Below are 17,238 nucleotides of genomic sequence, written 5' to 3' on the forward strand. Positions count from 1 at the left end.
ATTTTTTCAATGTAGAAGAATTCAGACTCGGTCGATGTCTCGCTTAATTACGGAGCAAATTTAAAGTTTTGGTGCCTATTTTTACGCAGAATTTTAGGCAGAATCCAAAAAGCATAAGTTCACAAATAATTGAGTTAGAAGACAGATAGAAAGATGTGATTTTTACCATCGTTTTTCTCGCCCTTGACTAGAAATTATAGGTCTAATTTTTAATAGTAGAAATTAATTATGTATTCAAACTCATTGAAACCTATTATATTAAAATCGAAATTAAAAAATGCGTCGTCCAGCCACTTTAATTCACAAATAAACAAGCATCTCCATGAGAAAATCGCACTTTAACTAGTAATTAAATTAAATTACATTACAAACTAACAGTTGTCCGTTAGAAAAAAATAGGCCATGTGTAGGTTTTGCAGGAAACTGTGCCGATCCATCATGATTAGCAGAACGCTGCTACTGCATCAAATGTGCTATGTTTACAAAATAATTAGCCATTAAAAACAAATCCATTACGCAACTGTTACATTTTCATCGCACACAAAGTGAAGTGGAGGCGAATTGCCGCAATTAGAACTTCCCATGTGGTAACAAGAAATCCGCACATGGGCTAACAAAACAAAGCCTAGACATTAAAATCATGTAAATACAGTCAGCTTAGCTTTTTTATTTTCGCATCGCTTAATTTATTTATTCTTCTTCATTATTATTCTCATTTCTTCCTTGTTTCGTTATGCGTGAAATCAGGAAGTCGACTTCAATTTGTAATCGCCCGGTTTACTTAGGTTTAGCCGTAAATTAAACCGGCCAACAGATGTCTTGTCTGAATATTCATTGCAGTCGGTTTCATCAGATTAAGATGGGGCGCAGGGGGTCCCTTGATGTTATTATTTGGCTAACCATTCCGTGTGTATAAACACGCACTACTGGGAAACTTGTCGACGGAGATGGTCAGCTTACGGTCATTTTTTTCAAAAGAAGGATTGCGGGTAATGAGGGTTGCGAGAAACTACCCTTCTTGGAAAGTTAGAAAGTTACTGGCTGGAAAGAAATTTGCAGCTAATGATCGTTGTGGGGTTGTTATAGAGATTAAGATATGGATATGACCTCGGCGCCGGTTGCACACCTGACCTGGGGGAGCAGATGGCTGTGGAATAATATAACTCAACTCATTTTTTCCCTAATTAATTGTCCTCATTTTACGCAAAATGACCACCAAATGCCCATCAAAATTTTTGCAGCCAACATCTAGTTATCTCTTTATGAGTGGTTGGTGCTCATTTTACGCAGAATTTCACGTCCAAAACTGTGCTAATTTTTGACATATCTATGTGCAGTTTCAAACTAGACACTTAGATGGCGACACTTTTAGGTACTTTGGTCGAAATGTCGCTTATTATAATTATTTGAAATTTTGGGTTGTCGTCAGAGGGCAATTTTGGCAAATATAAAAAATCGTTTTTGGAATCGTTTTTCTCGCGATTTTTTTAGCTTAGAAATTGACTTTGAGAGTTCGAATTCAAAATTTTTCATTTTTTTATTGTAGAAGTTAGCTGCGTTTCAATCTTTAATTCAAACTCTATCGCTATCTCGCTTATTTATGGTGCAATCTTAAAGTTTTGATACTCATTTTACGCAGAATTTCACGTCCAGAAACAACTGAGTTATGCGCGATCAAAGTTTCTGATATTGAATTTTGAGTTGGAAAATTTTCAAATCTCAATATCTTCGAAACTAAAAAAGATTTTGAGAAACGGTTTTTACCATCGCTTGTCTCGGCTTATTTTACTTTAGAATAAGGCCTCAAAAGTCCAAAATTTGATGGTCGATTTTTTGGGCAAAAAAATTTTGCGATTCAATCGATGAAAAGTTTTCAATTTTTTGTTTTTTGATCGTCCCCCGTAAACGATTTGCCCGATCGATTTGAGATTTAGACAGTTTATAGACCTCAATCTTCCCTTTCAATCGATATATAAATCAATAATATTAAACGTAGTTTTCGCCCCGAAGCAGCCTCTTAAAAATGATCCTAAAATCTCCCTCTAAAATTGTAATTCGGTAAATATCTCGTTTATTTGTCAAGAAAATTGGAGCAATGTTCCTTTTACGCAGAATTTCGCGCTGAATCCAAAATTGTTTTTATTTTTTTTTTGTACGTTGACAAATAACTGAGTTAGAGGCGTTTGAACTTTTGGGTTGTCGCCAGAGGATCAAAATTTTTCTGGATATCTCCGGAATGATGGCAAATATCAAACAACCCTTTTCGGAATCGTTTTTTTCGCAATTTTTTAGCTTAGAAATCGATCTTAAATAGTTCAAATTCAAAATTTTCATTTTTTAAATGTTGAAGTTAGCTGCCTTTCAGTCTCTAATTCAGACTCAGTCGCTATTTTGCTTATTTAAGGCACAATCTTAATGAATTGGTGCTCATTTTACGCAGAATTTCACGTAGAATCCAAAAAGACAAGATTCGTTAAGATAAGTCCAGAAATAACTGAGTTATGACCGATCAAAGTTTCTGATATTGAATTTTGAGTTGGAAAATTTTTAAAGCTCAATATCTCCGAAACTACGAATGATTTTGAGAAACGGTTTTCACCACCGTTTTTCTCGAGTTATTTTACTTTAAAATACGCCCTCAAAAGTCGAAAAAACGATGATCGATTTTTTGAGCAAAAAAATTTTGCGACTCAATCGATGAAAAATTTTCAATTTTTCGTTTTTTGATCGGCATCGTAAACTACTTGGCCGATCGATCTGAGATTTGGCCAGTTGATAGATCTTGAGCTCCTCTTTCGATCGATAGATAATTCAATAATACTAAACGCAATTTCGCCCCCAAACGGCGTCTTGAAAATGACCCTAAAAGCACCCTCTGAAAATCTAATTCGGTCAATGTCTCGGTTATTTGTTCAGGAAATTTGAGCTGTATGGGCTCATTTAACGCAGAATTTCGTGCTGAATCCAAAAATATTGTCAAAAAATAACTGAGTTAAAGGCGTTTGAAATTTTGGGTTGTCGCCAGAGGGTCAAAATATGGCAAGTATCAAACAACTCTTTTTGGAATCGTTTTTATCGCAATTTTTTACCTTAGAAACCGATCTTAAATAGTTCGAATTCAAAATTTTTATTTTTTCAAAGTAGAAGTTAGCTGCCTTTCAGTCTCTAATTTAGACTCGGTCGCCATATCGCTTATTTATAAAGCAGTCTTAACGTATTGATACTCATTTTACGCAGAATTTCACGTTGAATCCAAAAATTCTATACTTTTTCATGTACGTCAACTGGTTTTTTTACTTGCGTGACACGTAATGAAGATGAATGATGAAACATTTATTTAATCATTTGCATTTCTGCATAAATTTACAGTCATCTTCAGTATTAATATAATTAGTAGAATTCTTTCCTTTCAGTTTTTAGCCTCGTGACTCACTTTTCCCATTTCAGTGAAAACATGTCGACATCGAAACCCCACCTAAATGACATGACAGGTGACTCATTTCATTAATTTCATTAATATGTTTGACAGAACGAAAAAGAGCCCCCATTCAGCTGCGAACACAAAACCCTTAATAAATATGACAAAAAATTATGAACCATAAGGGAAATAACAAACGTTGGTCCCTTTGCCCGTGCTCTTAATCAAACTTTTTGCAGCCCTTTCACCGGTGTTGATGCCCCAATGACCCACCACCCCCCGAAATTAGTCTCATGTAAAAGGGGCTTTAGATTTTGCGATTCAAATTAGCCACGACCAAACTACTTGAAATGAGTCAAAGGTCTCGCGAATAAATCAAGTGGGCACACATAGAAAAATGTGTACGAAATGCCGATCAATGGTAACAATGGCTGTTGATAATCGATAATAAACAAAAATAATTGTTGCGTTTTGTTCGACGAAGCCGCCCGACGGAGGCGTCGGTCCCGTCCGGCGAAGGCGCGCTCGTTTGTTTCTGAATTCCAGTTTTCCAGTAACGGCGGACGCGCTGATCTGACAACAAGGTAAAATCGCAGTTACCTGTGCGGTGTGACGCGTCGACAAAACACGATCGGATTCTGTGGCTGTGAGTGTTTCGACCGGAGTTTGCGTCTTTTAAAAAATCAAGTGTGCGAGATGTTTTGATTTGTTTATCGCCGATCATCGATAGTTTTTTTGTTTTGGTTTTGTGGTGGTGCTGTGCACGACCCACTTGGATTTCGAGACGAACGAAAAAAACGAAGATGGATTCCAGTGCCCTCTTCGTTTTCGTGATCGGCTTCGTCTTCGCGCAAGGTAAGAAGATCGCGGGAGACGTTCACTTGTTTCGAAAGTTTCGGTGGTTTTTTGGGAAGGCGGCTGTGGGTCAATTAACGACGTCCCGGTCAAGGTCGGCGATTTGACGTTTATTGCTCCGTCTTTTGTTAAGGCGACGACGACCACGATTTTAAATTTTTAACGGTCCGTGGGGCGGTGGGGGACAGGTGGGGCTCAGACCGGTTCGGACCGTAAATGAGTCAGGTGGAAGAAAATGGGTGCGAGTCTTTGTTGTCGGTCGACGGTCTTCCAACACCCCTCTCTCTTAACACCCCCCGGATGTCTTGGAAGAACAGGTGGTTTTTGTTCCCTCGGACAGGATTAAGGGGATTTTAAGGGCGGCGGACAGGTGACACAGCCGTCGAAAGATCTTAAAACGGGACATCGATTTTTGAACGAAAGGGGGGGATTTTTTAATTTCATGTCATTATAAAACAATCAAGTGGCTTCCGGTGAAATCAGATACAGAAAACACAGTTACTATTGTTTTGGTACAGTCAGAATTTTGATGAGCGCGCCGTCGGAGTCGCTCGTGGGCACTATACTTTTTCCATATTAAACCGAGCCTACTTTAATGTCGTTTTTTCGCAAACCAATCTTATTAGCTCGACTCCATCTCTGGGCATAAATCGAATGAAATAAAATGAAGTTTACATCAAATATGGAGAGAAAATAATTTCATTCTTTATTGACTTTTCTCTCGTTTTTGCTTGTCTCGCTCACGGTGATATCGGTTGCAAAATGTTATCTCATTTTTCCAGTTATCGGATCGCTTTTAATCACTGATAAGCTGCGAGGGCAACAATAATCGGGTTACACCGCTTTTCGGGGCCCCAGGTAGGAAATTCCACCAAAAGGTCGGAAAGTTTATTGGTTTTGGCGCCAAACAATCAAGAGGCGAGCGAAGCGAGCTTTGTCAAGCGACACGGACACCATAAAATCCTCCGTTTTTTCAAAACGCGAGTTTATATTCCCCACGGTGTTCCTCCCCCTCGATCCGTCCCTGTTCGCTCAAGAATCCGTCTTCGCTCTAGCGCATTCAACAGTTCCGCTTCGTTGGTCCAGCCAAGTCAGGTTGTTACCGTTCAAGCTACGGGGACGGCGGGGGCGGTTTAAGACCGTCGACTCCGCTGTGCGTAATAGTTATCTTTCGAGGAGTTAAGCCTCGTTCACATCAAAAATGCGAACGAAAATAGAAAACTCGTTTGAGGGTGGAGATAAATAAAGGAAATTATTCGGCGCCCTTTGAAATTTGTTCTATTAAAACTTAAATAAACTTTATGTAGCTGCCAGGTCTTTCTATAGAAAGTTGTAATTATAACGAAAATAAATTTGTGAGAGCGTGGAGTTTAATTTCAGGCAATTTTATCGGAATTTAAATAGTGAAATGGGATTTGTTGTAGAAGAATACGACGGAAATGAGAAGAAAAAATGATAAAAGAGCGAGAAATAGCTCCAGTGGCGAAGAAATCTAGAGTGCGCCTTGACTTCGTTTTGTGGATAAAAGGAAAGTTTTAAAACCGTTTAGTATTCACGACTGTTGGCAGCCCTGTTGACAATTCAGAACAATGACATATCAAATATTAGTGTCAAAAGAATATACTCATAAACGGAGCTATCTCTAGAGAATATTTCGAAAGGACAATATCTGCAGCGCGATATGCAGGACGTTCTAAAGAGGAAACGGAAATACTGAAGATGATGCAACGGTGTCTTGATTTCACGCCACCGCTTTTTGTTCGATTTGCGGATAGTTTGTCCCCGACAGTTTGCCTCCAAAAGTTCGTCCCCGGCAATTGGTTTCCAAACTGTTTCGTCTCCGATTTTTTTGTCCCTGGTTAATTCGTCCTCTTGAAAATTCGTCCCTTGCAAATTTGCCTCTGTTTATTTGCGCTGTAATATTTATTTATTTACCAGTAACAATTTTATTATATTTAAGTTTTTTAATTGCAATAAAACTAATTTTATGTAGATGTCAATTTTACGTAAAAATTATATAAATCACATTCTTCAATTACACTGGTCAACATGATTTTTGTCGTCGACGTAAAAAGTTGACACTCTTATGTAATTTGATCCCCTGAACACGATGGTGAACTCGAAAATTCTCAAGGACCCGCAGTTTTTGAGATATATAAAAACTGAAGATAATCACTTAGTTCTATTCAAAAGATCTTTTAGATAAAGAAGAATATTAAAAAAAGAAAAAAAAACAAATTATTTCTTGTTTAGTTGTCTCGAAAACGGTTAACTGAATCTTTTTTTGTTACCTTGATACCCATAATTATGTGAAAATTGTTAACAATTTAACATTTAAAATATGTCTTAGTGCCAATTTTCATAAAAAAATTACCCCAACTTACCTTATTTCGATTTTTTTTAATTTGGCGTGCTAAAAAGACAACAACATTTTGTCATTATGCTCATTAATACTGTCACAGTATCAAGATTTTCCGAAAATAAAGTTCTAAAAAAAGTAATAAAAGTGTTTTATTTTTGAATTACGTGTTTTTTGTATCTTTTTATTGTTACTGTCCTCTATGACAACTGTAATCAGGATCATCGGACTAAATTTAGACTAGTTCAAAATTCTAATTCTAATTTCATCGAATCGAATCAGGAAACGTTACCCAAAAAAAAACGAAATACATATTAATTCAGACATAAAGTACTTTTTAGTAGAAAAGCAGGCAAGAAAGTATGTGCCAAAGATAACTTCAAACGTAGAAAGCCCACTATAAATCTTTTGCTGCCTGATTGGCAGCCTTGTTCGGTCTTGCCGCGCGTCCGATATTACCCCAACTCACCTTACATAATTTTTTTTTATCAAAAAAGGGCATTAGGGACGAATTTTCGGGGACAAACTGTCGGGGACGAACTGGTCGTATCCCGCTTTGTTCAGCGGAAAAACAAAACTATTGTCAAAATCGTCCATAATCCGCGATTTTATTAAAAAGTGTCGCTCGTTTCGCGCAGTGCTGCCAATGCATTTCTAAATTTCATTACCCCCTGGCTGGCATTTCGTTCTTTCCAATTGGCATCAGTTTATAACTGACATAAAATATTCCATTAGGCACAATATTAAAAATTGAACTCGTGCGATATTGAAATCGTTTCTTTTCGCTTTTATTGTTTACAAGTCAACGATCCTTATCGAAAATATGCGATTATTACATAAATCCACCATCAGAGAGCTTTCAGAGCAGTAAATTTGCTTGTTTTGTGGTAACGGACCAAAAAACACTATAGAAAACTTCACAATAGTTTCACGCCTTTTTCACGCAATTCTTTTAGTTTCTATTAAACTTCCTCAGTTGCATTCATTAAAATCCAACCCCTTCCCCCCCAAATAGGGCCTTAAGGCGGCTTCACGCTCCCCCGCATTATGAATATGATTATACGGTGCCAACTGCAGGGACAAAAAACGTCCCACGGTTAGACGCATTGCCATAAATTTCACGCTCTGGAAGATAAGAACAAAGGTTAGTACCGTTGCATTTAGCGTCTGTAAAGTTGTATGCACTGAACATGTGTTTTGACAGTCATCTTGATAACAATTCAGCTATACGTTATCACTTTATGGTCCTCGGCCGAAGAACCCTGCGGTTTTCCGACCGTAAGCCCCCCTCGAAGTCGCTCCGGGTAACGCCAATACCGGAGTGTTAAGTTCACTAGCAATTGCGGCGGCGGCGGGTGCATTCGTTTGTTGGCGGCAGGAAATTAACAAAATCTCATCGACATTTCATTATTCCAGGCGCTCATGCCGGATTATCCAAAAAATGGCGGTTATCGATGTTCGACTCCCACAGCCCCCGAAGTGGGGCGCGCGCCGCGGAAACAATTGCCAACCCCGAGATAGCCGCGTTTAATGGCTAGATAAACTCGTGTGGATATTGTGTCCAGGCTACAAATCACGTGACGGTTTCGTCACCATCAAACAATTGAATAAAGCTTACAATGGCCACTTCGACAATTGCTCACCAGGCCATTGTCCCAAACGCTTCATTGTTAATATAAACTTTTCATGGACCGTCTAGATAGTGTACCATAGGATTCCAATTGGGGTCAGATCGGGCGGAATTAACGGCGCGATCGAATCTTCTTAATTGGACGGCAATTGTCGGACGAATTTCGCCGAGAAACCGGATTTTCTCTTCTTGATGTTGATGACGCGTGAATGTTTGCGGTATAGGAATGCGATTCGGCACCGCCGGCGTTTGTCGACCGTGAATTTGTTAAAAAGCTGCTTTTATGGAGAAATGTAATGAATGCTTAAGACGAAAAAAGTAAAAATCCCGGACGGGAAAAACGAGGAACTAGTCTGGCGACGGCTGTAAAAAGTTCCGGTTGGAAAATATTCACTCGAAGAAAGAATCTCTGAAATGAAAGTAATCACTCTTAATACGATGCAATAACACAACGTAATGTCTGTGGAATGTTACTTAAATCATGATGTCATCCAATCTAAGAAGTACGTATGGATTTCAACAAACGCCAATTGCGATTGGTGGAAATAGTGATTGTAATTCTAACACCGGTGTTGTGATATGCCTTGGAATAGAAAAAAGTGAGAGTCGGTCGTGATTGTTAAAAATGCAATTGGCATTTTAAGGAACAAGGCGGCTCGCAGTTAACCTTTTAATCGCAAAATAATGACGTAATATGGCGATGCTCATCTTCTGCAAATCATCAAATGAAAATCTCATTTTTTTCTTCCAAGAGATTCTGATAGTATTCTTGTGTCGGGTGAGCAAAAAGTTTCGGGATAAAGCAGGCCATGAGAATGTTCGACGCCTTTGATTACACTTCTAAAGGTTCGAAATGTGTGTCACTCTTCACTTTTTATATTTTCTCTTACATGACTACTAACTTCGTTTTTCTCTACTAGTTTCAGAACATGTCATGTCGTCTGTGTTAGAACTAAGAAATTAAATTTCGTTCCTACAAGTAGATAAAGAAAAGCATATTCCTTACCAAATCAACCACTTTTTTTCCCTAGAAATTTAAAAAAAAAATTTTGGCCAACCCAACTTATTGGGACTATTTTTCAAAATTTTGGTTTTAATATACAGGGTCCGGCAACACTTGTGTCCACCTCCAAAACATTGCATACATTTCATTACATCAAAATTGGGAACTACGTTTACACCGATCTGTCAACATCTTGTGTCACAAACGACATCTATTCTTTGGCTCCCTTTAGATTGTAACAAAAGTCTTTCTTGGTGAAATTGTCGCTTTGTCGATGTTAATTCACGATTTCTGGTGTCCATAAAGTGCAACATGCCCATATTAATCAAAATTAACCTTTATAAAAGTGAATAAAGTGACTTGTGAAATTTTGGTGTAAACGCAGTTTGCTGCTGCCCTGTCATAATTTTGAAAACTGACTTGATAAAACAGCGTTTTTTTCGCAAATTTTAAACACAATTTGCATTAGATTTGAAATAAAAACTCAAAAAAAATTGAATTCGCGAATATTTCCGCAAAAACTCAAAAATCGCTAAAAATTATACTTCTTAGGCGTCGCGACGCCAACTAAACCGTAATAAAAAACAGTTTTTTGCGTCAACTTCTAGAGCTTTGTCAACTATTGAGCGTATGCAAATTTTCAAAATTTTATCTGTAAAATTAAAGACGATTTTGGGGGTGAACCCTGTTTACTTTTCCAAACAAATACAAAAAAAATTAAGATTAAGATTAATTAAATTAAAATTAAGATTAAATTAAGTTAAATTAAGACACATTTGCCTTTTTTGAGAAAAACCGTTATTTTCTCGAAGTTCGCCATTTTTTATATATTTTATTTATTTCCCCAAAAAAAAGTCTTTAATAAATTTCCGCATATCCGAGAGTAGGCCAATGTTTTTCCTATTTTTTTTTATTTATTTGAATTTTTTTTTAATTTATTTTAATTTTTTTCTAAAAGCTTTGTCACGAGTTGAAGTTGGCCAATTATGAAATTGACCGTTGGTTGGAAATTGATTTGTGGTTTCGAATAGGTTCTTGACATTCAAAATGCTAGATAATACATTTTTAATTATTAAAATTTTGTAATTTACATAAAATTGGCATTTTAATTTCAATATTTATTATGGTAGAAATTTGAGGTCGTTGAAATAGTATAGTATGTAACACGTTTATAAACTAGTCTGGACACTCGTACTTTAAACACGTGTCTAAATATGTACTCGTGACTAAAGGAACGTTTATAAAACTTATTACACAATATACTGTTATGGCCCGAGCGTTATTATTTCCCGAGGTACGAAGAATCGAGGGAAATTAGAAAACTAGTGACTCCTTGTGTAGTTTGTGACTTGTTTAGTGTAGTTTAATCTTTCCTTTGAGAAATTGTAGTGCAATTTGGACATTTTTGTACTGATTCGTAATAAAGTTATTATTCACTTTTTAATTAGTTTTTGTCTTTATCCCCATGGGAAATTGGATATTTATTCGATATCAACATGTTTGATGGTTATATGGCCATAAATAATAAGGTAATAAAATTTAGTAATGACACTTCCTTTTTGTGGTTAAAATCCGTGAAATCGCTGCGAATTTAATGGAATATCTTATGTGGGCAAATACCCACTACTGGTACAGGTGTGCTCAAAAAACTTGGGCAAAATCTAAAACGCTTCGCAGTTTTCAATCTAAAAATTATTGATTTCTATTTCACGTTCGTTACTGTTATTACCTATTCTCATCTAATGACTTCCTTAGTGAAGAAGAAACAGTCGAATTCGGCACGCTTACTGCGATTTTCTTTTCCCATGACCCCTTTGGAAAATGTTGAGAACTCTCTTTCGGTACTTGTTTATTTAATTTTCGTGATATTTGCACGTAAGTCTTTCCATCCCACACAGAAATAGTTGCTTTTAATATAACAATAAAATTTTTCATTCCTCGTGGAATGTCTGCAAATTACATTCCAAGCAAATGAGAATCTACATCCAAACCCAAATAGACTTTTTTCCACCACACATCTAACAAGCCCCAATATTCCGCCTTTGCGGCTCAACTAACTCAATTACATTCTAATAAACTTCTAATTGAAATATAACGTGGCAACCTTTGTTAATTATACTTGTCGACTTGCCGATTGTCGAATCGATTATTAGTGGTTAATTTAGTTCAAATTTGCTAAGTTAACAAGCTCCTACTATCATAAAACTTACTCCAGTTACGGAAATGTACGTTGGGAGTTTTAGTCTGTTCAGACAAGTTATGATTGCTTCACACCTCATATGTCAATATTGACAGATTTTGCCAACTTGATTTTGTCACGAACAATCAATGCAAATGTACTCTTTTTTACAACTAGTTAAACATTACATTAGCATTAAAAACGCGTTTATATGCGTTATGTTTTACTTTATTACTCAGAGTTGAATGTACTGTTTACTTTATGATTACACTTCAAATTACGTGGAATTATCTGCGACCACAACTTGATTTTGAGCCGGTGCAGCCACCATACAGGGTGTTCATAAAACGACCATTGCAGGTCGAGACGTGTCTTGGAAGTGAAATTGGATTAAAATTTAATTTCCGGTGATAAAATATTTATTACTAGAATATATTGCTCGATAGTAATAACAGAGGGACACGAATTCAATGAAATATCGGATTATAAATGAACGTTCTGCGGTTCTTACTCACCATATCGAGTTTTGGCGCTCGTTTTTAAAGATGGCTGTCCAAAATCCTCTCGTCTTGACCCCATGGACATACATACCTAGCCGCAGAATTCCCTGGAATATCCATTACGTGTCTCCGCGCGGTCCCGTTACCGCTCATGAGCCGCAATGACTCATGCATACCAAATAATAACACGTAAAAATGGCCGTTAGACCGCCATTTTCTCGACGTTCACCACCGGTCACGTCGCCTTTGTAAACAAGCCATAAAATATCCCCCGCCCGCGTCTGACTCCGATAAATCACGCTCGTAATGTTGATTTATACCGGATCTCCTCCCGGAGTCGTCTTCGATTGTCCATCGGAAAATTTAATGTTTTAACAACGATCGGATTACGATATCAACGTAATCTCCAATTTCGCCCCGGAATGCTTTGTTGGCGCCCAACGCGGGGCCGAGTGACCGCGACGGGGAACTTTATGAATAAAATTTTATTTGGATGGAAGAAGATAAACTGCTTCCGAGTTTGTTGTTTGCACTGCTTTCGGATGTTTCTTTTGTGTTTTGTTTGCATACAAATGATGTGCGTGTTTTTTCCACAGTTGGCTCGATTTAATACGACAATTGTCTGTTCTTATCGTCGTTTTTTTGGTGTTTTTCGGGACTCCTAATTGTTTCATTATGTCTTACTTTTCTTTTTGTAATATTTTAGTTCCCTGACACACTTGTTTTATTTCTCAGATCATAATTTTATCTTATCAGGAAAAATTATAGTTCGTAACCTGCCTCACCGCCATAAAATTTTACGGTTATGACTAATTTTGACACAGTTGTTAAAACGAAAACTCCCTTTAATGACACATTAAATTTGCATTATTATCAATCCGTCTCTGTTTCACACGCAATTTCTCAATGATTTCCGTGTATGACGTAACGTCCCACGTGACCAAACTTTCACGCACGCCATGCGTTGCACAATAATTACAAATTGTAATCAGAGGAAATTAATTATGCTAATAAAAAGAAGAGAGTTAAAATTCGGATGATTTCGTTATTTCGCGAAATTTACTTTCCAAAGCTGCATAGTTTCTTTGTTCGTGAATTCGGAAAGTTTGCTTTGGAATGCATAATTAAGAAGTGCCGTTAGCATATGGAGTGAAGCTAGCGGACAGTGCTGACAGTCATAAAAAAAAATAACTGAAATATAAGGACTATACTCGTGTGTGATGCAAAGTTCTTTGCATATTCTATTCTAAAGAGGAGCAAGTTAACTGAAGAAACTTTAAATCTCCAATTTCCGCGAGGTGGCCGAAAATTAATCCCGTTTTTTTTTTCAATAGTATATTACGTAACGGGGACAATAAAGAGGCTATTAGCGCCCGCGCGGTTAGTGTGTGACCCGAGACTCGTAATAGCGTGCGAACATTTCCAGCCACAAACTGAATATTTAAAGTGACATTTCACGCTCGACCGAATTTCTAGCCCACTTTTCCAATAAACTCGCGCCGAATAAAATTAATTACGCCAATAAAAATTCGGATGTTTCCGTTATTTCGCCGTATCGACTTTCCCATTCCTGAGAATCTGTTTTTTTCCGGCGATAAAAACCGAAAGTCGAATAACTAATCAGAGAAGTACTCGCCGGGCAGAAGCCCCACCGCTGTTAATTACACATCGCGCTCGGTCCATTCATAATTAATTCGGGTGTACGAAGTTGGATTAGTTCATCTCGTACATGTTGCATGCGATTCTTTTTTCTCATTTTCGGGAAAAGCTCGGCGTTTTTGCGTAAGCTTCAAATACGGGCGAAACTTTTGATAGTCGGCTTTAAAATAAAAACGTTCATCGGAATCGGATCAGAGTGTATAACTTTGTTAAGAACGTCGATAGAAATAGAAATGACAATTGGAGGGAATTGGTTCACAATTGGCTTTTGAATTACGAAAATCCTCTCTGATATTGGTTTCGAATCCTTTTATTTAATTCGATTTGATCGACGTGCGTCGGGACGCTCGGAACAAAAAACGAGAGGGGCGGCTAATTCCTGCGATGGCCTTGGGTTTTTTATTATATTCTAGACGAAATCCGAAGTGTCGAATAAAACAATAATAAAAGGGGAAGAAAGCAAACTGGAGCGGGAATAATGCAATAAAGGATTTTTTTACGCACACATAAGTTGGATGTTCCGCAAATAAATTAAATCGAGTGTGAAACATCCTTACAGGATATAAGAAAGGATAACGCTGTCGGATTGGAAATATGGACAAGGCAAAGATAATTAAATGTATGAAAAATCGGCGTTGGCTGTGATAACGTCGAAAATATCGTAGGGGAAGAGCACCGAATATTGGATGGTTGCCTAATACTGGATACCACCCTAATTCAGTTAGTCAGTTTTTCAATATTCCGAAAATAACAACACGAAAGTCTTTTGTGCTAATTTAAATGTTTTGTTTGCGCGGGTTAAATACGTTTGTTTATTATAAAATTTGAGTTATTGGGTAAGTAAATCATAGAGCAAAGTAAGTTTTGAGAAGCAAACTGTTCTAATTGTGGTTTGAAATCTGAAAATCAAAAATTTGGACACAAAACCGTTACTGAAACGTCGTTGACGTAACTAGCATTATATAGATATTTACATAACAAGTGCGGAAAGTGACCAATTTCGCACGAGTGTAAATGTAGATGCACGAGGCGTCAGCCGAGTGCAGATGTTACACGAGTGCAAGAAAGACACTTTTCGACGAGTTGTGTACACTATTTTTCCTACGACCTTCCATCATCAGGAAGAAACTATTAAGCCTTGACAATAGTTCATTTCTTATCTCATCTAAATATCATTTTTTACGACCATGAGCTTTTATATGAATAAAAGTGACGTATCCCACATAGTTAGATCGTTGATGTTTTCGTACATCAATTTACGAAAGTAAAAGTCACTAGTGTGATATGAATATATCCGCACAGACCTGTCAAAATTGTCTTGTCAGAAACGACCTAACCAATTCATTTTTACCATTATGCATGTTGTTTTACAGTGAATCGTCTAGATATTTAAGACAAAAATTCAAGAATTACATTTGGTTTTCAAAATAACTGTCAATTTTGACAGGTCTGTGCGGATATATTCATATCACACTAGTGACTTTTACTTTCGGAAATGGATGTACGAAATTATCAACTTTCCGAGTCATTTAACCGTGTGGAAAATGCCACTTTCATATGGGGTCGTAGGAAAAATAATTTTCAAGATAGTTATATTCACTATGAAAACAAAGCGGCAAAGTAGTGCACGACAGGAATTCCAGAGCGATCCTTGATGCTAGAAACATTTACAGGGTGATTTTTTTTAAAAAACGGCAGGCGTTGTAGAATTTTTATTTATGAACTGATTTCAAAAATTTAAAAAACAAATTAAATGGTTTTTAATTTCCTATTAACTGATGATTTTAAAATTTTTCTAAATGTCTTAGTATCTTTTGGGCGATACTCAACTTTCTTATTTTAAATTGACACCCATATTTTTTTTTATAATTTAGAAGATATTAATTTTCTTGATTCAGAAATGTGTAGTATGTTCTACTTTTACAAAAAATATTAAAAAAAAATATCAAAAATGAAAAAATTTAGGCAATAAAAGTTAATAAAATCTAGGTGCGTGGTGTCAAATAACACAATATCGTTATTGCAATGTCAAAAAGCAGCAAATAACAGAAAGAACAAGTTTTCTTTCAACAAGATGGGGCTACACCGTACAATGCACAATGCATTTCTCGTAGGTGTCAATTGTGCAATAAAAAAAAAACGAGATGGCGTTTCAACAGTATTTTAATTAAATTAGGTAGTTGTTTTTTCTGATTTGTAATTATTATTGTCTTTTGTTATTAATAATTTCAAAAAAAATGCGAATCCTTTCTGTTATTTGCTGCTTTTTGACATTACAATAACGGCATTATTTTATTTGACACCATGCACCTAGATTTTATTAACTTTTATTGCTTATTTTTTTCAATTTTGATAATTTTTTAAAAAATATTTTTGGTTAAAAGTAGAACATATTACACATTTCTGAATCAAGAAAAAATATGGGTTCCAATTTAAAATAAGAAAGTTGAGTATCGCACAAAAGATACTAATAAGACATTTAAAAAGTTTTTAAAATCATCAGTTTATAGTAAATTAAAAACCATTTAATTTGTTTTTTAAATTTTTGAAATCGGTTCATAAATAAAAATTCTACAACGCCTGCCGTTTTAAAAAAATCACCCTGTATAATCACCTTGTATTGAAGGACGTCGTTGACTAAATTTTTATTAATTATTGCGACTAATTTTCAATTACTTGTTCATTAAAATACAATTAACCTTTACACTGCTCGGCCCGGAAAAATCCGCAAAATAATAATTCGCTCAAACTGCTCCGAGCGGATATATTCGCATTGATTAAGAAGTGGTCAACTGCTCAAAACGTAATTTTTTGATGACGCAAATATGGTTCTCTACCTCAGAGGAATACACAGTCACAAAAGCTTTCATTTTTTTAAATAATTTTTTTTTACCGTTCCCTGCTCAGAGCGTATATATCCGTCTACGACTAAAATTCATTTGAAATCTATTCCATGCATCTTTTTATCCACGCAGTTTAAAAGTAGATACGAACTAAGGGCCAGGTAATATCACCATAATAATCAGCTCTCATCTCAATGTTACCTTGTTTAATATATTGACGTTGTGGAAAATTAAAATCTCTATGAACATTTTTAAAACTAGTTAATCGGCCAAGTGCTCAAGACGTTAATATACGCTAAGGCAGAACACCGATCAACTGCTCGGAACGTATATTGTCGCAGGAGCTGACAAACCGTGCACAGTTACAAAATTTTCCAAAAAACATTGCGCAGTGAAAAGGTTAAACCTTTGATATAAATAAATGAAAATAATATTTTTATTTTTATTTTCGGGTCCTATTCCTATTATTGAATATCCTATGTACCAATCTTTGATACCCATTATTAGATATCCAGTATTAGGAAACCTTTCTTTAGAGCATCAAATTTATGACAAAATACATATTTGCCGACAAAATTAAAATCGTGTATTTTTTTGTAATTTGAATGTATCAGTAGATCATAAAGTAAACATTTCAATCTCAATATAAATAATCATTTAATTGATTCAATTTAAAAGCAAGTATTTTTAATTTATTTTTAGAAAAAGTATCCAATATTCGGTGCTCTTCCCCTACTAGACCCTGTTAAAGCCTCACCCCCATTAACGCCCCTTAAAGCGTCTAATTCACAC

General features: G+C 36.2%; 1 protein-coding gene across 3 annotated transcripts in view; it reads left to right on the forward strand.

The window, feature by feature from the left end:
- Positions 1-3,945: 3,945 nt before the first annotated feature.
- Positions 3,946-17,238, forward strand: part of LOC148177742 (fasciclin-3-like) — a 76,074-nt gene continuing 62,781 nt past the window's right edge. For 2 of the 3 annotated variants that reach the window (XM_088032430.1, XM_088032431.1), the window contains exon 1: positions 3,946-4,273. In XM_088032430.1, the coding sequence (XP_087888556.1) occupies positions 4,222-4,273 (52 nt within the window). In that variant the 5' untranslated portion in view covers positions 3,946-4,221. The remainder of the gene's footprint in view (positions 4,274-17,238) is intronic. The other variant, XM_088032432.1, reaches the window with a different exon arrangement.

This window comes from Gnatocerus cornutus, chromosome 3 (assembly GCF_029298725.1).
Source record: "Gnatocerus cornutus isolate USDA-ARS CGAHR chromosome 3, icGnaCorn1.1, whole genome shotgun sequence".
In the NCBI taxonomy this organism is placed as follows: domain Eukaryota; kingdom Metazoa; phylum Arthropoda; class Insecta; order Coleoptera; family Tenebrionidae; genus Gnatocerus; species Gnatocerus cornutus.